Source organism: Thamnophis elegans, chromosome 7 (genome assembly GCF_009769535.1).
Source record: "Thamnophis elegans isolate rThaEle1 chromosome 7, rThaEle1.pri, whole genome shotgun sequence".
NCBI classification, from domain to species: Eukaryota; Metazoa; Chordata; class Lepidosauria; order Squamata; family Colubridae; genus Thamnophis; species Thamnophis elegans.
Genome location: NC_045547.1, coordinates 81,332,028 through 81,354,688, shown reverse-complemented (window position 1 = coordinate 81,354,688; position 22,661 = coordinate 81,332,028). Strand labels below are relative to the sequence as shown.

General features: G+C 42.3%; 1 protein-coding gene across 1 annotated transcript; it reads left to right on the top strand.

Annotated features, from left to right (window-relative positions):
- The first annotated feature begins 2,640 nt into the window (after nt 1-2,640).
- GNAT3 (G protein subunit alpha transducin 3) lies at nt 2,641-17,582 on the top strand. Its single transcript, XM_032221329.1, has 9 exons — nt 2,641-2,758; nt 8,137-8,179; nt 9,072-9,213; nt 10,595-10,752; nt 10,867; nt 11,904-12,031; nt 13,815-13,944; nt 15,797-15,950; nt 17,392-17,582. Exons 1-9 carry the CDS (start codon nt 2,641-2,643, stop codon nt 17,580-17,582), a joined length of 1,065 nt encoding a protein of 354 aa, XP_032077220.1.
- Nucleotides 17,583-22,661: the final 5,079 nt, after the last annotated feature.

Genomic DNA, 22,661 nt, shown 5'->3' with positions numbered 1-22,661 from the left:
GAATCCCACCACTGGTACCTACCATCCCTGTCCTACTGTTCCCATTACTTGTACTCCTTCCTGTTTCCATGCTTATACTTATACCTGCTATCTAGTACATGTCTGACAAATTAAATAAATAGTAAATAAATCTCATCCCCATCACAGTGTGGTGCAAAATTCTCCCCATTGTATGAATCGCTATTACAGTGTCTGCTTTTCACAACAGTGGGAGTGCCCTCTAGTGTACAGTAGCAATCAAACATCAACAACCATCACACACATTCGTTGTGTCAAGAATCACTTAATAAAACGTTAATTGCACTGTACGTGTTAACTGCCCCATGGGTATCTCCAAGGGATTCTCTCGGTTGCTTCGTTCTTCTTCTTCTTTTCTTCTCTTTTCTTCTTTTCTTTTTTCTTTTTCTTCTTCTTCTTCTTCTTCTTCTTCTCCTCCTCCTCCTCCTCCTCCTCTCCTCCTCCTCCCCTCCTCTTCCTCCTCTCCTCTTCTCCTCCTCCTTCTTCTTCTTCTCCTCCTCCTCTTCTTCCTCCTCCTCCCCTCCTCCTCCTCCCTTCCTCCTCCTCCTTCCTCCTCCTCTTCCTCCTCTTCCTCCTCCTCTTCCTCCCTCCTCCTCTCTCTTCTTTCTTCTTCTTCTTCTTCTTTTTCGAAAATACGATGATGCACTGAACTATGAAGCTTCTTGAGAAAGCACCAAGCTTAACCCTTGACGCGGGTGAAGAAGGAGAGTGCAAGCGTTGGCGAAAACTCTGGTCCCGCTGATCGACCCAGATTGGATCCTGCAATACATTTCTCAAGCCCAAATCTTGGTCAACCCTTTAAAAAGTCCATCCCAAGTATGTTATGAAAATGTAGTCAACAGCAAAATAGACGGCATTGTCGCAACGCAAGGGAGAAGGTGTTATGTTTTGGAATGGAGGTATACTTGGTAACCAAGGTGGCAATGAACACAGAAATACGCCGGAGGCTTTTTAGTGTGTGTTTGTATGTGTGTGTGTTTTCTATATAAAGCAGGTATTTACAGAAGGTATTTACAACGGTGTGATTAACACAGTGCTGGTGTTGGGTTACTGTATGTGTCCTTACCAGAAACTTTCCCCTTGCTCTGCTCCTCCAAGCAGATGTACCACTCCAACTTCATTAAAAAAAATTGTCAAAGGACTAGTAAAGCAGTTGAATTTAGGGAGGCTAATGATGAAATTATAGATCCGTGGCATCTCACTCTCTCAATTCCTGGCAAATAGTTGGGAAAGAAATGGAGGTAGTGACCAGTTTTATTTAGACATACCCAGTTCCTGCAACCGTTCTTCATATGTTTTAGCCTCCAGTCCCCTAATCATCTTTGTTGCTCTTCTCTGCACTCTTTCCAGAGTCTCCACATCTTTTCTACATCGTAGCAACCAAAACTGAATGCAGGATTCCAAGTGTGGCCTTACCAAGTGGTGTTAACACTTCACATGATCTTGATTCTATCCCTCTGCTTATGTAGCCTAGAACATAATCATATGACACAGCTGTGATGATGTGCATTTGATACCCCTGCAGTAGAGTGAAGCCAGAACTGAAATTTACATGCCAAAATCTCCAAGTGAAACTTTCTCGCCACCCCAGGCATTTCCCCCTGCCGACCTCCTACTTTCTACTCTCCTACTGAATGCGGAGTTTTGGGAATGGTCTCTCTCTCTCTCTCTCTCTCTCTCCAACTGTGGGATGGCCACACACACCCAGTCACATGATTCCCCACCAAGCCATGCCCACAGAACTGGTGGCAAAAAAAATAGATTTCACTACTGATAGAATAAAGTAGTACAGAGGAGAGTGGAGAGGAGTGGAGTGGAGTGGAATAGAATAGAATAGGAATAGAATCCTGTGAGTTTACAACATGGATGGCACAAGGAACAAAGCTGTTATAGAATCTAGTAGTCCTGCTAGAAATACTTCGAAACCTCCTCCCAGAAGGGAGCAACAGAAACAGACCGTGAAGTGGATGCGTGAGGTCTCTAACAATGCTTCGATCTCTAAGCACATAACGCATATAAGCAGTATATAAGCAGTATTATAAGAATAATGGGAAGCAGGCTTCCTATAATCTTCTCCACTGTCCTCACCACTCTCTGTATGGACTTTCTATCTGAGGCACCGTAGCCACCAAAGCAAACAGTGATTTGGTTTCTTAAAAATAAATAAATAAATAAATGCACATAATAACGTTAAACTTTTACACTCGGTGGGGCCACCTTACTAGCCATCCAGAGCTACAGTTGGGCACTCCTGGGCTCAATCATCCGACATTCATGAAGAAATCGGAAATTTCATTTACCTCAGGTCATATTTTCCTATCGGAGAAAGGACGATAAAGAATCCGGATGGGATGCTCAAAGATTGTTCCTGCTTTGCCTGGCTTTTAGGCAAATGTTCAAAGGATTTAGGCAAATGTTCAGAATGACATTAACATGTCCGATGTGATAACAAGCAGATGACATAAGACACCTGACCTACTTCTTGGCCAAAGCAAGCCGAAGAAGAAGTTGGATGAAGACCTCCAAGCTTCTTGGAACGTGCCTGCTCCATTATTTGTCCATTTGTCCAAGTGTACATTTGTTCTTCAATTAGAACCAGTTTCCTTGAGCAAAGGACACACCATGGGGGGCAGAATCAGTGCTGAGTCTAAAGAATCAAATAAACGATCACGAGAGCTTGAAAAAAGACTTCAAGAAGATGCGATCAAAGATTCTAGGACAGTCAAGTTGCTTCTTTTGGGTAAGTATTAGCTATTTATGTTTGATCTTCACCTTGATTTGCTGACAGCTAGTAAGAGCTGATTGGTCTGATCCGTTTATTTTAAAATCTAGTGGAACCGAAGAAGGAAAGATTAATAATAATAATAATAATAATAATAATAATAATAATAATAATAATAATAATAATAATACGTTACGACGTCCTAGGCCCCTGGGTGGGGCCCGACTAGTAACCAATGCCAATCTGGCAAAACAACTGGCCGCTGTGATACAATTGTAATAATATAATAAATAACAACAACACAATATACTACTACTACTACTACTACTACAAACAATAATACATAACAAAAATAATAACAAAAATACTAATAATACTAATACTAATAATAAGAAAAAGAGGAGAGAAGGAAGAAAGAAAAGAAAGAAAGAAAGAAAGAAAGAAAGAAAGAAAGAAAGAAGGAAAGAAAGAAAGAAAGAAAGAAAAAAAAAAGAAAGAAAGAAGAAAGAAGAAAGAAAGAAAGAAATAAATCAAAAGTACCGGGACTTGCAAATTGAAGTTAGCGACTGTGGAAAAAGAAATTGTATGTTGTCCTGATTGTAATTGGAGCCCTTGGAGCAATACCTAAAGGTCTACCTCGCTATTTGGAAATTTTAAATTTATCAGACTTGACCATTCTGATTCTACAAAAAACCACCCTACTTGGAACAGCTTATATCCTCTGACGTTCCCTTAACAGTTCCTAGGTCCTTGGTTAGGACTCGAGCTGTTGAGCTACCAACCAGCCCTAAGATATATATATATATATATATATATATATATTATATATATATATATATATATATATATATATATATATATATATATATATATATATATATATATATATTTACAACCCCCGGTATGCCCAAATATGGGAGGAAGATCACTACTTCCATTCTCTGTCCTTCGGCTCGTCACAAGAGACCATCCAGACAGAACCCAATATCACCTAATATCTGGATGGTCTCTTGTGACGAGCCGAAGGACAGAGAATGGAAGTAGTGATCTTCCTCCCATATTTGGGCATACCGGGGTTGTAAAATCTAAATAGATACCCTTCACCCTGGCTGGCTGATAAGGAGTCGAGCTCTGGGCTCAATGGTTAACACATCTGCCTTAGAGGCAATACAGCACAGGCTCGATTCCCAGTAAGGGTATGGCTAGCTGATGAGAGCTAAATAGCTTGAAATAGATCTATACTAGTCTCCCTTTATTTATTTATCAGCACAAATATAACAAAGATAGATAGATAGATAGATAGATAGATAGATAGATAGATAGATAGATAGATAGATAGATAGAGATAGAGATAGATAGAGAGATAGATAGAGAGAGAGAGAGAGAGAGAGAGAGAGAGAGAGAGACATACATACTTTATTCATTAAACATGAAACTCAGCCAACTGAACATTCAAAAATGCATTACAAATACCATTGATTGGTGCTAATGGTTGATACGGTTTGCTGCCAGCATCCTAGGTATCAACCATGTTCCAAGTAGCACAGTGTTTCGCAGTTCCGCTGGAGTTATTGCAGGAAGCTGAAATTTGTGGATGTATCTTGTAAAATTCTTGGACATGGTGCCAAGGGCCCTCTTTTAAACCATGTGAAGAACAGTTGCAGAAATTGAATATGGCTGGTCTAGAGAAAAGAAGGACCACAAAGAAGAGTCAACCTATTGTCCAAAGCACTTGAGGATAGAACAAGAAGCAATGGGTGGAAACTACTCAAGGAGAGAAGCAACTTAGAACGAAGGAGGAATTTCATGACAGCAAGAATAATTAATCAGTGGAAGAACTTGCCTCCAGATGTTGTGAGCCCTCCATCACTGAAGGCTTTTAAGAAGAGACTGGACAGCCACTTGTCCAGAAGATTACAGGGTCTTCTGCTTGAGCAGGGGGTTGGACTAGAAGACCTAAAACCTACAATGAATGGTTGCAGGAACTGGGCATGGCTAGTCTAGGGAAGAGAAGGACCAGGGGAGACAGGATAGGAGTCTTCCAATATTTGAGGGGCTGCCCCAGAGAGGAGGGGGTCAAGCTGTTCTCCAAAGCACCTGAAGGCCAGACAAGAAATAATGGATTGAAACAGATCAAGAAGAGATTCAACCTAGAAATAAGGAGAAATTTTCCAACAGTGAGAACAATCAACTAATGGAACAGCTTTCTTTTGGAAGTTGTGGGAGCTTCATCACTGGATGCTTTCAAGAAGAGACAATTGTGGACAATTGTCTGAAATAAAATAGGGTCTCCCGCTTGGGCGGGGGCTGGACTAGATGATCTCCAAGGTCCCTTCCAACTCTGTCATTCTGTCATTTTGTTAAAGATTTACCATCAGGCGAATAATAGGCATATCAGAACTTTCTGAATATTTTTGTTTTTTTACGATATTCATGAGACGGTGGCGACTTATTAAATCAAGCTTGTGTTACGTAGGTCCTTTGCTCGTTAAAAATATAACTGCAGCGGAAAGAATTTAGCCTTGAGATATGCCTCCCTGTCACCCCTGATGGAATCGCATGACAACATTTGTCAGAGTTTCCTTGCCGTCACCTGATAGGAGTGGAATTATTCAGCCGAATGCCCTTCACGTTCTAAAAATGCCAGCAGGTTATGTAAAAAAGACAAATAGAGGCAAGAGCGCAGGGGGCTGCCATTATTGTGTGTGTTAAAGCTGTAAGAGCATAAAACGGTTTCAAACTTAAAAGAGTCATGGAATTGGAAGGAGGGTATTTAATGGAATCTCTCCGAGATCAAAGTTGCAGCTTCTGTTCAAAGACTTCCGGTGATTGAAAGTTTGCAGGTGCTTTAAATGATTGTTTCATTGTCCCCGTCCTTTTTAGCCGCTAAAGGTCTCCAAACATTTAGCCAAAAACTATCCTCTCTGAGTGACTCGTGAGGAGTTTGCTTCATGCTCTTGGGAAGCCTAGGTCAGAATACTCAGAGCCAAGGGGAAACATCCTGACAGTCAGATAAATTAATCAGAGGAACATCTGGCCTCCAGAAGTTGTGGGTCCTCCATCACTGGAGGCTTTCAAGAAAAGATTGGACAGCTGTTTGTCTGAAATGGTACAAGGTTTCCTGCTTGAGCAGGGGATTGAACTAGAATACTTCCAAGGTCTCTTTCAACTCTGTTATTCTGTTCTATTCTATTATCTATACTGTAATCCTCTAGACGTGGTGGCTCAGTGGCTAAGACGCCAAGCTTGCCAAGCAGTTTGACTCCCTAGTGCCATGTCCCAGCTTCTGCCAACCTAGCAGTTTGAAAGCACTTAAAAAATGCAAGTAGAAAAATAGGAACCACCTTTGGTGGGAAGGGAACAGCGTTCCATGCGCCTTCGGCATTGAGTCATGCCGGCCACATGACCACGGAGATGTCTTCGGACAGCACTGGCTCTTTGGCTTTGAAATGGAGATGAGCCCCCTAGAGTGGGGAACAACTAGCACATATGTGTGAGGGGAACCTTTACCTTTAACTTTCCATGTATTTTACATGCACGTGATTTTTTTTTGCAAGTTTTTCTGCTCTATAGTAAGAACCTTATTAACCCAAATCACTGAAGACCAGCTCTCTCTCCTTACCCAAAATGCATTTCACCAGGGGCTGATTTGGGGTTTGTCACATCCCAGGTGCCAGAATTAATTATGGACAAAATTGTCACTCTATCTTTGAAATTTACCCATTGCAAAATAATAAAAAATTGCATATTCAACCCGTTGTAAATTGATGCTTTCTTGGTCCTTCGTTATTTGTTTTACCTCGAGGGATGCTTTCCATATGATCGATGATTTCCTGTGGTTCCATTTGCCCAAATTAGGGGCAAATTACTGACATGCAAATTCAAACGCTAAAGAGCATGCAGATGTTTGGATAGACGAATAAATAAATAGCTCACAGCAACCAGAGCAGGCTGTTTTGACTGGAGATATGCCTGAGGGAAGACAGAAATGCAAATAAAAAGGTTTGAAGTGGCTTTTAAAACAATGGCTAAGAGGAAATCTGTTGAGCCGTTTCCCTAAATGGCAGCAACTCTGCACAGCTGGACTGTTGATAGTCTACATGCAATGGAATTTGTCCCCATGCCCAAATTGTCCAGAGGGAACACCCCCCCATTCATTCATGTCATTAAATGAATAGATGGAATCTCTAAAAGAATCTTGGGAAAACACCCAGCCTGCTTTGAGAGAGGCGGCACACTGAAAAGCACCGGTCTCTCTTCAATTGAGGGGGGAAGCCTGTCAACCCTGAAGCTGGCCTAACTGTAGCCATTTACTTTTTGTCCCTTTCAATACAATACAATACAATAGCAGAGTTGGAAGGAACCTTGGAGGTCTTCTAGCCCAACCTCCTGCCTAGGCAGGAAACCCTATACCGTTTCAGACGAATGGCTATCCAACATCTTGAAGACTTCCAGTGTTGGAGCATTCACAACTTCTGGAGGCAACTTCTGTTCCACTGATTCATTGTTTTCACTGTCAGGAAATTTCTCCTCAGTTCTAAGTTGCTTCTCTCCTTGATTAGTTTCCACCCATTGCTTCTTGTTCTACCCTCAGGTGCTTCCTTTAATTAAAGAAAGATAAAAATGGGGGATGGAATCCCAGAAAAATGATGGCCAACAGCTCCCCCTGCAATCTGTCCCCCTGCATATTTAGGAGAAAATCATCCATTATCACTTCTTGTTCTGCCCTCAGGTGCTTTGGAGAATAGCTTGACTCCCTTTCTTTGTGGCAGCCCATGAGATATTGGAAGACTGCTATCATGTCTCCCTTAGTCCTTCTATATTAAACGAGACCTACCCAGTTCCTGCAACCGTTCCTCATATGTTTTAGCCTCCAGTCCCCTAATCCTCTTTGTTGCTCTTCTCTGCACTCTTTCTAGAGTCTCCACATCTTTCCTCCATCGTGGCCACCAAAGGAGGTTTCCTCTAAGGGGGTTTCTCTTCATGTTATTTTGGGGCTGACACAGCCTAGAGCTGAGGGGGCCAGGGGTGTAGAGATAGCTGGGATGTTGTAGCCAAAACAAATTTCCTTCCATGGGAATCTAGATGTTTGTGCAGATGTTTCACAGGCGAGATTGAGGTCGCCTTCCAACTGGACTCCATGCTGATTGGACCATGTGACTGGAGTTTTAATTTTAATTGGGTGTAAAACCGGCACTGAACTTAGAGCCGGTTTTACACCAAGTTTGTGCCCATTTGATATATCCAAAATGAAAGATTCTCGGAGGAATATGCCTCCCTCAGAGACTTCATCGAAGGGGATGCGTGAATTGGAACGATGGCTTTGTGGCTCAATTTAAGACAATTTTGTTCCTGTCCATATGTCACACTGACACTTATTTTTTCGTTCCTTGCAGGAGCTGGCGAATCAGGCAAGAGCACCATTGTGAAACAAATGAAGTAGGTCTACCAAAATTTAGGATCATTTTTGAAATCGATGTTCTAGCTGTGACTTCAGTGCTAACATTGAAAATTAACTATGTTTTATTAGTTGGGTAATAATCAGAGGCACATCGTATTGCCCTCATGTCAGAAGCACCTTTCGGTGTGGAAAGGATTAGCTGATGATGTTTTAACTTAGGCTTCCCGAGAGCATGAAGAAAACTCCTTGTCCCGACAAAAAACCCTTTTATTAATTTTCTGTGAATTCTGCTCATTCACATCCAGCAAAGTCTCTCAAGGGAGGATTTACAGTCACAGACCTTATCTGGCTTGGAGATATCTGCAGAACTTGGCTAGGAGTCTCGGAGAGCCAAGAACCAATTAAATGAACTAATTGTCTACAGCTATCTTAGACAGCTTCAGATAAAAGGTTTTTTGAGAATAAGTACCCGTCCATCATTTGATAGTTGGTTGCAAACTAGCTGATTTCCATTTGTTTTGGACTCCACTCGTGTTTTTCTTTTCTTTTTGGAGTATAAGACGCATCTTTTTTCCCTCAAAAAAGAGGGTGAAAATCTGGTTGCGTCTTATATACACCGAATACAGCATTTCTGCCTATTGAAAGCCTGCCCTGTTTGCAAAAATGGACATGCAGAGGATTCGGGAGGCCTGCAAAGTGCCCCCGGGGGCTGGGGAAGGCAAAAAAGAGCAAAAAAATGGGCCGTTTTTGCCCCCTCCCCCAGGAGTACTCTACAAGCCCCCCAAAGCTCTGCATCCCCCCATCAAAAAACAAAACAAAACGTGAGAGGATTTTGGATTTGCCTCTTCAAAATCATGGTGCGTCTTATACTACTCTTATAGTCCGGAAAATACGGTATTCTCATTCTGTCGTCTTTCTGCTGCCTTACAGGATCATCCATAACCACGGCTACTCGGATCAGGAGTGTGAGGAGTACAAATCGGTGGTTTACAGCAACACCCTGCAGTCCATTCTCTCGATTGTGAAGGCCATGTCCACTCTCGGAATCGCATATGAGAATGGGCGAAGGACAGTGAGTGGGAGACCTGTGACGAAAACCAGCAGGCGGGCACGCAATGCCGCTCTTCCTGGTTATACGCCTTATAATAATGTATAGGTGTCTATAGGGATTCTCAAAAGCACCTTTGGGAGAAATGTCCAGGCCATGGTTGTCCCCAAAAAGTTTTTTTCAAAAGGCAAAGGGACTGTGATTTTCCTTAAAGAGGTTTCGCTTCTTCATCCAAGAAGCTTCTTCAGTTCTGACTGAAAGCAGATTCCCTCCAGCCATTCCCCACCATTCAGTAGAACTAAAGAAGCTTTCCTTCCTTCCTTCCTTCCTTCCTTCCTTCCTTCCTTCCTTCTTCCTTCCTTCCTTCCTTCCTTCCTTCCACCTTCTCTCCTTCCCTCCCTCCCCCTCTTCTTCCTTCCTACATCCTTTCTTTCCCCTTTCTTCACTCCCTCCTTTCCTTTCCTTTCCTACCTTCCTTCTTTCTTTCCTTCATTTCTTCCTTCCTTCCACCTTCCATCCCTCCCTCCCTCATTCCTCCTCCTCTCTTCCTTCCTACATCCTTTCTTCCCATCCATCCCTCCTCTCCTTCCTTACTTCCCCCTTTCCTCCCTCCCTCTTCCCTCCTCCTTCCCTCTCTCCTCCTCCCCTTCCTTCCTCCTTCCTTCTTCCTTTCTTCTCTATATCCCCCCATCTCAGTTAATGACTGGGGGTGTTGCAGTTTTAAAAAAAATATTGCAATCAAAATACTAAAAACACTTGAAAACAATAAAAACAACTAAAAACATTCACAATAATATACATCCCAGTAGCAGCCAAAATACTTGACCTGTTAGCAATACAGCCAGGAATGTGGCTATATTTACCTCTTGCCCCCAACAATCTGGCGTCCTCATTTGACCCACTTTGGAAGGACAGAAGGCTGAGTCAACTTGAGCCTGGTGAGATTTGATATGCCAAACTGCTGGCAGCTGGTGATCAGCAGAAGTAGCCTGCAGTACTGCACTCTCACCACTGTGCCTCCCTATTTCCTATGGGAGGGGCCGGGGGATTGGCCCCTCCCATAGGAAATAAAAGAGGAGTGAAAGGGGAGTGGGCTTTTGCAGGAAACAATTCATTCAGTCATTACATTCGTTTCAGGAGTGTGAAGATCTGTCCGTGAATCTCAGAGACTCTGTGCCAAGTCTTTCCTTACACAGCTCCTCATTTGGACAATATTTACATGGCAGCTTTCCAAGCTAGATAAGGTCTGTGGTCATCAATACTCCTTTGAAAGACTGTTTGCCAGGCCTTGGCTGAATATGAATGAGAGGAATTCACCTTCCTTTAATAAAAGGGTGTTTTTTTTCGGAACCACGAACCTGCCTCGTGCTTTTGGTTGTCAGAGAAACAAGTTATTTAATTTCAGGAAGATGAAAAGCAGCTTTACGCCATGGCGGAGGTGACAGAGGATGGGTCCATGACTCCGGAACTGGCTGGCATCATCAAGCGCCTGTGGGAGGATCCAGGGGTCCAAGCTTGTTTCGAAAGAGCGTCTGAGTATCAGCTGAATGACTCTGCTGCCTAGTGAGTGGTTTCCTTGCAACTGGACTCATTTACCTGCTGATCCTTGGATTTCTGGGGTGGAAACCGCAGCCAATAGAGATACAAAGGGCTTCATGGGTTAAATGCATTTTTGAGTGTCTGATGGTGATGTTTCCATAGGTGGTTCCATACAGTGCACACCTGGAGCTATTTAATTGCAAGCAGATTTGCTTCCTTTCTAAATGTATATCCTCTGCAAAGAGTAGCAGATTCTGTTCTTCTTTTCAAGCAGGACAGACATGATTTCACTTGGCAAAATGTTGATAAATGCATATCTATCTATCTATCTATCTATCTATCTATCTATCTATCTATCTATCTATCTATCTATCTATCTATCTATCATCTATCTATCTATCTATCTATCTATCTATCTATCTATCTCTTTCTTCTGTCTCTCTTTATCTCTCTCTGTCTCTGTCTCTCTGTGTGTCTTTCTCTCTCTGTCTCTCCTCTCTCTCTCTCTCCACTTTTCTCTGTGTGTGTGTCTCTCTTTCTCTCTGTGTGTGTCTTTCTTTCCCTCTCTTTCTCTCTCTCTCACACACACTCTTTCCCTTTTTCTCTCTATTTCTGTTCTCTCGATCTCTTTCTGCCTGTATGTCTCACTTTCTCCATCTCTTTCCCTTTCTTTCCCTTTCTCTCTTTCTCTGCCTCTCTCTCTATTTCTCTTTCTGTCTGTCCCTTTTTCTCCCCCTCTCTATCTCTCTATATCTCCCCCTCTCTCCTTTTCTTTCTCTCTGTGTGGCTCTCTTTCCCCTTCTCTCTTATTCTCTGTGTCTTTCTCTTTCTCTCTGTCTTTTTCACTCTCTCTCTCTTTGTCTTTGTGTGTCTCTCTTTCTCTCTCTCATTCTCTCTTTCCTTTTCTCTCTTTCTCTTTCTCTATTTGTTTTCTCTTTCTCTCTCTCTCTGTCACCCTCTCTTTCCCTTTCTCTCTCTCTCTCTTTCTTTCTGTCTCTCTCTGTCTCTCTTTCTCTCTGTATGTCTCCTGTCTGTTTGTGTCTTTCCTTCTCTTTCTTTCTGTTTCTCTCTTCTGTGTGTGTGTGTGTGTGTGTGTGTCTTTCCTCTTTCTCTCCTCTTTCTCTTCTCTACTTTCCTGTCTCCCTTTCTCCCTCCCCCCTCTCTCATTGATGCAGTTACTCAATGATTTGGACAGACTGACATCTCCTGGCTATGTTCCTAATGAGCAAGATGTTCTTCGTTCACGAGTGAAAACAACGGGAATTATTGAGACACACTTTTCTTTCAAGGAATTGCACTTTCGGTAAACAAGTCATTTTTTTCCTCATTCTAGTTCTCTTTCCAGTGAGTATACAGAATGTAGATTCCCATAAAAGTAGTGGTAGTGGGAGGCTTGCAACAGTAGTGAAATTCAATTTTTTTTTACTACCAGTTCTGTGGGCATGGCGTGGTGGGTGTGGCAGGGAAAGGATACTGCAAAATCCCCATTCCTTCCCCACTCCAGGGGAAGGATACTGCAAAATATCCATTCCCTTCCCACGCCAGGGGAAGGATATTGTAAAATCCATTCCCTCCTACTCCAGGGGAAGGATACTGCAAAATCTCCATTTCTTCCCCACTCCAGGAGAAGGATACTGCAAAATCTCCATTCCCTCCCCACTCTGGGGCCAGCCAGAGGAGGCATTTGCCAGTTCTCCAAACTATACAAAATTTCCGCTACTGGCTCTCCAGAACCTGCTGAATTTCACCTCTGCTTTGTGTTCAAACAAGGTTAAGATGATGGTTAAGACAACCATCAACGCAGAGCAGAGCCTGTGTGACATGAGGAGGAAGATGTTGGCTGACACCTGGGGAAGTGGAGGTTGATCTCCTGCCCTGTAAAACCCTAGATGGCTTTGAGGTTGACCTCTCCGATTGGTGGTGGAGATGAAATGGAAGGTGTGACTGCTTCGAACACCTTCTTGACATGTTCCCAAAGGAAAGGTGGAATAGAACTCCCTTGAATAACACATGAACATCACAGATGTTCTTCGACAGATCTTTATCTTCTATCATCATATTCAGCATCATTGACCTCGTCCCTTTGGATTCATGCACCGTGTTCATCTATCCCATTGCGTCAATGCAGTGATATGCAATGTGAATGGATGTGATGTCTTCGGCGATATCCCAAGAATCAGGAATACCCTGTTGCCATAACAAATCCACTGAGGCACAGGGAGTCTGTCTGGATTGCAGGATTTGTCAATTCTGCAAATCCAGGGCTAGGATTGAAGCCACCTCTGTAAAAGCAGTTGTTGGAAATCTCTAGCGCCGTAGTAGTTTCCACTTCTTTGAGGAAACGGGATCATCGGTTCTTTATCGGACCCATTCCACGTTCTCTTTAGGTTCTTCAACGATGAACTATGTTGATTTGTACAGATTTGGTTTGGTTAAGTTTGACATAGAGAAATGCTTATTATATAATGTTATTGTACTAACTTCAGATCTTCTTTCCCTTCCCTTCGCTTCCCTTCCCTTCCCTTCCCTTTCCTTCCTTCCTTCCTTCCTTCCTTCCTTCCTTCCTTCCTTCCTTCCTTCCTTCCTGTCTTTCTTTTTTCTCCTTCCCTCCCACCCTTCCTTTCTTTCCTCCTTCCTTTCCTTCATTTTCTCCCTCCCTTTCCTCCCTCCCCCCTTCCCTCCATCTTTCCTTCATTATCTCCCTTCCTCCACCCACCCTCCCTCCCTCCTTCCTCTCTCTCTCTTTCTTTCTTCTTTCCTTTCTTCCTCCATCCCTTCCCTCTCTTCCTTCACTCCCTCCATCCCACTCACTCACTTTTTCTTTCTTTCTTTCCTTTGTCCTTTCTTTTTTCTCCCTCCCACCCTTCCTTCCTTTTCTCCCTCCTTCACTTTCTCCCTCCCTTTCCTCCATCCCTCCCTCCCTTCCCGCCCTCCTCCCTCCCTCTCTCTCTCTTTCTTCTTTCCTTCCTTCCTTCCCTCCCTCCCTCCCTTCCTTTTGCTCTTCCTTCGCCTTCTAAAATGTGTCAGCAGCGCCCATCAGAAACAGCCTAAGTGAGTACCTGATTAATCATCGATTCATTTCATAGGATGTTTGATGTGGGCGGACAGAGATCCGAGAGGAAAAAGTGGATCCACTGCTTTGAGGGAGTGACCTGCATAATCTTCTGTGCAGCCCTTAGTGCCTACGACATGGTCCTGGTGGAAGATGAGGATGTGGTAAGTTGAAGGAGAAAGAGAGGGATTTGGTATGTGGTGGAAAGATACACTGTGCTTCATCAAAACCCATATATATATATAACCCCTACACACAAAACCCACATACCTCCCAAAGACCGATTAGATCGCACAGACTAGGCTTCCTCCGGATTCCATCTGCCGGCCAATGTCGGCTGGCGACTCCCCAGGGGAGGGCCTTCTCTGTTGCAGCTCCCGCCATCTGGAACGATCTCCCTGTTGAGATCCGGACCCTTACTACCCTTCCGGCCTTCTGTAAAGCAACTAAGACCTGGCTGTTCCGGCAGGCCTGGGGCTGTTCAATTATCCAGCCCCACTTTAAGTTATGAATGTTGCTGTAATTTTAAATTGTTGTATTATTTTTTATATTTCCCCTCCCTTTTTATTGTAAGCCGCCCTGAGTCTTTCGAGAGTGGGCGGCATACAAAACTAATAAATAATAAATAATAATAAAATAATAATATATATAACCCCCCACACACACACACACCCAAGAAGGAGACCCCACACCACTTCTGACAGATGGCAGTCCAGTCTCTTCTTGAAAGCCTCCAGGCATGAAGCTCCCACAACTTCCAAAGGCAACTTCTGCTCCATTGAACATAGAATAACAGAGTTGGAAAGGACCTTGTAGGTCATCTGGTCAAACCCTCTGCCCAAGAAGGAGACTCTACACCATTTCTGACAGATGGCAGTCCAGTTACCAGGGTTCCAAATAACACCCACAATGGAAGAAGACTGAGAGGCTTGAGGTTCCTCAAAGTTCCATTTTATGAGAGATGTCCTATTGGCACATCTGGGAAAACCCGAATCTGAAAGTTCCTAGGTTTTCCCCATCCAAAAGAAGGTTCAAGTCCCTGCCCAGAACCCACATCTCCATCACATGGTCCAATTAAAACACCGTCCAAATCTAGAGATGCCTCCCAGTCACTCCACTCCAGTTGCAGGGCGAGGCATCCTTGACTCACTAAGAAAGAATGTTATTTTGACTATCTATCTCCCATACTCCATGTAATCCCCACTCCCATTTTCCCAGAGTTGAAATTGTGGCAGGCCTGAAGGCCCAATGTAAAAAAAAAATGGCTTCCAGGCCTGACACCAGCCTCTTCTTGGAAGCCTCCAGTGATGAAGCTCTCACAACTTCCAAAGGCAACTTTTGTTCCATGGGTTGATTGCTCTCACTGTCAGAAAGTTCCTCCTTATTTCCAGGTTGAATCTCTCCTTGGTCAGTTTCCATCCATTATTTCTTGTCTGGACTTCAGGTGCTTTGGAAAATAACTTGATTCCCTCCTCTCTGTGGCATCCCCTCAAATATTGGAAGACTGCTATCCTGTCTCCCCTGGTCCTTCTCTTCACTAGACTAGCCAGGCCCAGTTCCTGTAACCATTCATCAACTTCCAGTGATGCAGGACACACAATTTCTGGAGCCAACCTGTTCCACTGGTTAATTGTCATCACTGTTAGGAAGTTTCTTCTTAGTTCCAGGTTGAATCTCTCCTTAATCAATTTCCATCCATTTTTCCTTGTCTGGTTTTCAGATGCTTTGGAGAACAGGTTGACACCCCCCTCCTCTCTGGGGTAGCCCCTCAGATATTGGAAGACTGCTGTCATGTCTCCCCTGGTCCTTCTCTTCACTAGACTAGCCATGCCCAATTCCTGCAACTGTTCATTGTATGTTTTAGCCTCCTGTCCCCTCATCATCTTGGTTGCTCTTCTCTGCACTCTTTCTAGAGTCTGCTATTCTAAAGTCTACGAAGATGTTCTTCTTCCTCAGAGCAATTGGGAATAATAGATTAATCTAACAACCTCCTTGCTTTTTTCCTCTCTCTCACAGAACCGAATGCACGAAAGCCTCAACCTCTTCAGCAGCATCTGTAACCACGAATACTTTTCCACCACTTCTATTGTGCTGTTTCTCAACAAGAAAGACCTTTTCCAAGAAAAAATCACCAAAACCAACCTCCGCGTCTGCTTTTCAGAATACGATGGTACGTTTTCTGGCTTCTTTGGGCAAAAATTCTGTGGCGGTTCCCCAACTATCAGTCATGGGTCGTCAACTTGACCTGACCCAATTTTTACTCTAAGGGGTCCAGAAAACTTCTGTTCCATATTATCACCTTTAGGCCCCTGTACCTAACAAATGAATCGTGGTATGTCTGATTAAGAGCCACAGTGGCGCAGTGGTTAGAGTGCAGTACTGCAGGCTACTTCTGCTGACTGCCGGCTGCCTGCAATTTGGCAGTTGGAATCTCACCAGGCTCCAGGTTGACTCAGCCTTCCATGCTTCCGAGGTGGGTAAAATGAGGACCCAGATTGTTGGGGGCAAGAGGCTGACTCTGTAAACCATTTAGAGAGGGCTGTAAAGCACTGTGAAGTGTTATATGTCTCTATTGCTCTATTGCTATCCCTCCCTCCTTCCCTTCGTCCTTCCTTCCTTCCTTCCTTCCACCCTTCCTTTCCTTCCTTCCCTCTAATTCCCTTTCTCATTCTCCTTCCTGGTGGCACAGTGGTTAGAATGCGGTATTGCAGGCTAATTCTGCCAATTGCCAGCAGAACCTGACCCGCTCAAAGTTGACTCACCCTTCCATCCTTCTGAGGTCCGTAAAATGACGACCCAGATGGTTGGGAGCAAAAGGCTGACTCTGTAAACTGCTTAGAGAGGTCTGTAAAGCAATGTGAAGCAGTATATACCTCTAAGTTTTCATGCTATTGCCATTTTGCTGCACAGATCACATTCGCACACTAGATTCACGCTCTTTTGCAAAATATGGATTCCTTGGATCCAGGCATATCCAAATTTGCATTTTGGTGTATGTGTGTCAGTGGTGGGTTTCAAAAATTTTTGGAACCTACTCTGTGGGTGTGGCCTCCTTCGTGGGAGTGGCTTGCTGGCCATGTGACCTGGTGGAGTGGCTTGCCGGCCATGTGTTTTTTTCTCTCTCCCTCTCCCTCTCTCTCTCTTCTCTCTCACACACACACACCCATTCCTTTTATTTTTCTTCCTTTTTTGCTCTTTCATCTCTCTCTCACTCTTTTTCTTTCTTTTTTCTTTTTTATTATTTATTTTCCTTCTTCCTTTCTTCTTTCTCTCTCTCTCTCTGTGTCAGTCAGTCTGTCCTCTCTCTCTCTCTCTGTGCGTGGGTGTGTGTGTCTCTGTGTGTGTGGCAGTGGTGGGTTTAAAAAAAATTTGGAACCTCTTCTGTAGGTGTTGCCTGCTTTCCGGGTCCACTGGTAGAACCTCTTCTAACTGATTTGGTAGATTTGACAAACCGGTTCTACCGAATAGGTGCGAACTGGTAGGAACCCACCTCTGTTGTGTGTGTGCATGTGTCAGAATAGAAACATTGCATGGGTAAGAAAAGAACAAGGTGTTGTAGACCACAATGCATTTTATGAAGAGTCCCTTCCTTTGTATTCCTTTCCAAGCAGGTCCCAACACTTTTGAAGACGCTGGAAATTACATTAAGAAACAATTTTTAGACCGAAACATCAGAAAGGAAGACAAAGAGATCTACGCCCACTTGACATGTGCCACAGACACCCAGAACGTGAAGTTTGTGTTCGATGCTGTAACAGATATCATCATCAAAGAGAACCTCAAAGATTGTGGACTCTTTTAAACTCTTCACGACTTTTTCCCCTCCCTTTCCTTTTGCAAAATCTCTTTGCATCTCTTGAACTTTCCTTGACATTTTGGGTAATCTCTCTTTTTTTTTCTTTTTAGCAAATAATTCTCAGTAGCGCCTCCTTCTGGGTTAATGTGTATAGCTTCAAGGTGGACATAAATAAATGGGAAAATATCACTATTACATCTTGGCTACAAAATTCTAGATCCCAGTAGAGATCAGCAAAGGGATAAGGTTCTCTTCACACATATGTCTTGCGGTTTTATTTCTTTAGCAAAGCATTGGCTATTTCCATGGACGTTCTGTGAGAAATAACATATAGAATAGAATAGAATAGAATAGAATAGAGAATAGAATAGAATATAAATAGAATAGAATAGAATAGAATACAATACAATACAATACAATACAATACAATACAATACAATACAATCAATACAATAGCAGAGTTGGAAGGGACCTTGGAGTCTTCTAGTCCAACCTCCTGCCTAGGCAGGAAACCCTATACCATTCCAGACAAATGGCTATCCAACATCTTCTTTAAAGACTTCCAACTGTTGGGGCATTCACAACTTCTGGAGGCAAGTTGTTCCACTGATTAATTGTTCTGTCAAATTTCTCCTCAGTTCTAGGTTGCTTCTCTCCTTGATTAGTTTCCACCCATTGCTTCTTGTTGTAACCTCAGGTGCTTTCTTTAATTAAAGGAAATAAAAATGGGGGATGGGATCCCAGAGAAATGTTGGCCAACAGCGCCCCCTGGAGTCTGGCTCCATGCATATTCGGGAGAAAATCATCCATTATCACACAGGTAGTCCTCAATTTAGAAAAATCCACTTAATGATCATCCAAAGTTTTAGTGCACAGGCATTTTAAAAAAAAAAAGTGATTTTAACTAAAAAAAGATATTTTAACCCTTTATATGGAAAAACAAATACGTACAAGGGATATGGATAAATAAGAACAATAGCTATGTGAATGTATACCTGTAACTTTATGTAAGAAATGAAAAAAAAATAACTATTCTTTTTTTTTTGAAATTTTTTTATTGTTTTAAATAAACAAAAACACACAAAAAAAGAATCATCCTTCATTACATCCTGTCGAAAGCGTGTCGATTGGTTGCAAACAGTTTTCGTGCGTTTCTATCATAGTCATTACATATGTTTCCTTCCCATTGAATAGTACATTTTACATCAAAAAATCTCCATCTATTTTACTATCAATATACCGCCATTCTCATTTAACTGAAATTATTTAAACGTGCTTTTATCTGATATCATTTACATTCGAAAACACAACCACCCACTGGCATTGATTGACAATCTCAACAAATCTTCTGTAGCAATACATCTTATCACATATTCTAAGAAAAAAAAATCAATTAATAAAATATCTAAGCATTACTATTACTAGCATAACTATTCTTTTAAAAAAGGGATTTGGGACCATTTTTTTTTACAGCTAGGACCATTGTAGCATCCCCATGATCGTGGGATCAAAATTCAGATGTATGACAACTGGTTCATACTTATGACCGTTGCTGTGTCTCCAGGGAAGGTACGTTTTAAAAAATAAAACGATGGAAGCATCGCTAGAGAAAACAGTAAGAAGAATGATGAATGAAATCTTAAAACCTCGCGAGATCTCCTAAACGAAGCCAAAAATGACTTTTTTTCTGGAAGCACTATCAGACTTCAGAAAGTACAGCTAGATATGCAAAATTATTCCAAACTAAATTGTTGAATGTGTGAATATGCATAATCCCACCACATGAGGGCAAAGTGACATCATTTATGCTTTACATCGGTTTCTGGATTATTTTGATGGCATCACCAGCTATTATCATGGGGCCATAAGTTTAGAACATTCTGAAATAATTACCCACTTAGAGACGGGGTGAAAAATCCCAGTGTTTTGTCATTCTAGGAAGATGATTTATTGTGCATTACTTATTTCCCTCTCACCCAAAAAAACCCCATCCCAGCACAGGGTTCGGTAAGCTCGATTCTCAGATCCGGTTTTGCATTACAGAAATTCAGCTGGCTGCTTCTTTAAATGCTGAGCAATACTTGGATTCTATTGAACGCAATATATAGAGAGAGACCATCCAGACAGAAACCCAATATTTTTACTGTTGCCTTTGTTACATTTGTGTTGTGTTTGTGCTGATTAATAAATAAAGGGAGACTAGTATAGATCTATTTCAAGCTATTTAGCTCTCATCAGCTAGCCATACCCTTACTGGGATTCGAACCTGTGCTGTATTACATTTTAGGCAGATGTGTTAACCACTAAGCCACAAGGTTCTCCTCCTTATCAGCTGAGCCAGGGAAATAGGTATGTATTTAATGTTACAACCCCTGGTATGCCCAAATATGGGAGGAAGTCTACTGCTTCCATGGAAGCATATATATATACATATGTGTGTGTGTGTGTGTGTGTGTGTGTGTGTGTGTGTGTGTGTGTGTTTATTTGTGAGAAAGTCACTGTGGGGTTTATAATCCCAAATAGGGATTTGCTTGTGCTCCATGGCAGCATTATCTTGCAGGGGACAACTCCGTTAATTAGATTAAACCATTTTGTGTGGTTTTTGCAAGGCAGCTCTGCCCAGGGATAGTTATTGATAAAATATACACACTTATAATGTCATGGAATTGTTCTCATCCCCGTAAACGCTCCACAAAAGGATGCGTGTTTATGTTTCATTTTTATTATAATGTACACGGAAGACGGCATTTAATTTCCTTGTATGAGGTACCATGACAATAAAGTAAAGTAAACTAAAAACATGTTTCTCCTAATTTTTAGGGCACGCGGTGGCTTAGGGCTAAGACCCTGAGCTTGTTGATCAGGAAGGTTGGCTGTTTGGCAGTTCGAATCCCTAGCTCTCCATAATGGAGTGAATTCCTGTTACTTGTCCCAGTTTCTGCCAACCTAGCAGTTCGAAAGCACGTAAAAAATGCAAGTAGAAAAATAAGAACCACCTTTGGTGGGAAGGGAACAGCGTTCCGTGCGCTTTCGGGCATTGAGTCATGCCGGTCACATGGCCACGGAGACGTCTTCGGATAGCGCTGGCTCTTCGGCTTTGAAACAGAGATGAGCACCGCCCCCTAGAGTCGGGAATGACTAGCACATACACGCGAGGGGAACCTTTACCTTTACCTAATGTATACTGAAGATGGCATTTAATTTCCTTTTACAATGATGACAATAAAATAAAAAAAAAACAAAAAAAAAAACGTGTTTCTCCTGAATTTCCCCCCTCGGTGTTTAAATCTGGCTAGGCAGAAATGTTTGTTTTGAGGTTTTAAATACTTCTCCAAGACAGGATAGCCAACAGAGAATGCTCTCTCTCTCTCTTGCTGTGACAACAGATTAAAAAGAAAAACCTCTCCCTTTTTTTGCTAATGCAAAACCAAAACCGTAATCAGTGCTTCAATCCCACTCCCTTTTCATTTCTACAGATGCGGAGCGCTTTGGATCGAGCCAGAATGTAGAAATAAAGCAAGGATGTGACTTAGATAAAGGGTTTAAAAAAAAAACCCGGCACCCCTTAAACATATATTCTTGGGGGCACAGTATTTTCTTTTCCGACCACCTACAGAGATGCAGCTGGAATGCTACCCCGCATCGAATTGTTTTCCGTGCTGAGTCACTGTTTTAAGAAACATGCCATCTGGTAGGGGCTCTCTTGTCCCAACCCTTTGTGATCTAACGTATCATTTGCTACAGCCACAAAAATTATAATATGTGTTGTCGGAACCTGCCAGCTCCGGAGTGCATGTAAGATGCAGCTTTGGACTCGAGGTTTCCCTTAAGTATAGTTTACTCGTTCTGCAGCTTTTCGTAAACCTATAATAAGGACCCCGGCTTTAAGTTCTCCGATTGCAGGGCAGAGGAACAGAGCTGTTATTTTCTTTATAACCTCCTATTTGGATTGCGTCCTATGTGTGCCTACTACAAAGATATCTTCACAAAAGTCAATATTTTTTGTCCTTACCAGCCCTCAACCTCTGCAGAATTATTTGGGTTTGTCCAAAGTCTGGGCTAGCACTTGGGGGCAGATTGGATTGCCAGAAATCTAAATTCTTTTAGAATGTAGTCGTCCTATAGTAAAAGAGGGAAAAAAGAACTCAAAACACCCTTATTCATTTTGTAGAAATTGCTTCAGATCAGGGTTTTTTTTTTTTTTACTGCATTATGGAGCAGTTTTATACCTTCTGACTGGGAAGGTATAATTGGGATATTCTTTTAGGAGAAAAAGAAATCTATTCACATAATGATTCCGTGAATCCTGAATAAGCGTTTCCAGGACTGCGTGACCAACTCTAAGATTTTAGGAGCAGAAAGCCAAGAGGGGACTACTAACATATCAACTTCAGGAAGTGACAGCTACAAATTTACAATTCATGAGAATTTCTCAGTCAAGGGCTAAAACTTAATTTAGAGAATATAATAAATAGGCCAATTAAATAGTAAGTAGACCAATTAAAACATTGGCAACTCTAAGCAAGGGCTGGCTAACCAAGGTCCTTGTAGGCCTCAAGACTGTGTTATTAAAATTCTATAACTAAATTTCAACTGCAAAGTTTCTCCTCCTCCTCCTCCTCCTCCTCCTCCTCCTCCTCCTCCTCCTCCTCCTCCTCCTCCTCTTCTTCTTCTTCTTTTCTTCTCCTTCTCCTCCTCCTCTCTTCCTTCTTCTTTTCCTCCTCCTCCTCTTCCTTTTTTTATAATCCCCTTCACCTTCTCTCCTTCTCCTGTCTACAGTATATTCTCCTCCTTCTCCTCCTCCTGCTTCTTCTGCTCCTCATCTTCCTTTCCCCAGTCTAATCTAATCTAGTCCATTGTTTTCCATTACATTGCATTACATTCTACTCCATTCAATTGTCTATTCCATTCAATTGTCTATTCCATTCAATTCTCTATTCCATTCAGTTCTCTATTCCATTCAATTCTCTATTCCATTCAGTTCTCTATTCCATTCAGTTCTCTATTCCATTCAATTCTCTATTCCATTCAATTCTCTATTCCATTCAGTTCTCTATTCCATTCAGTTCTCTATTCCATTCAATT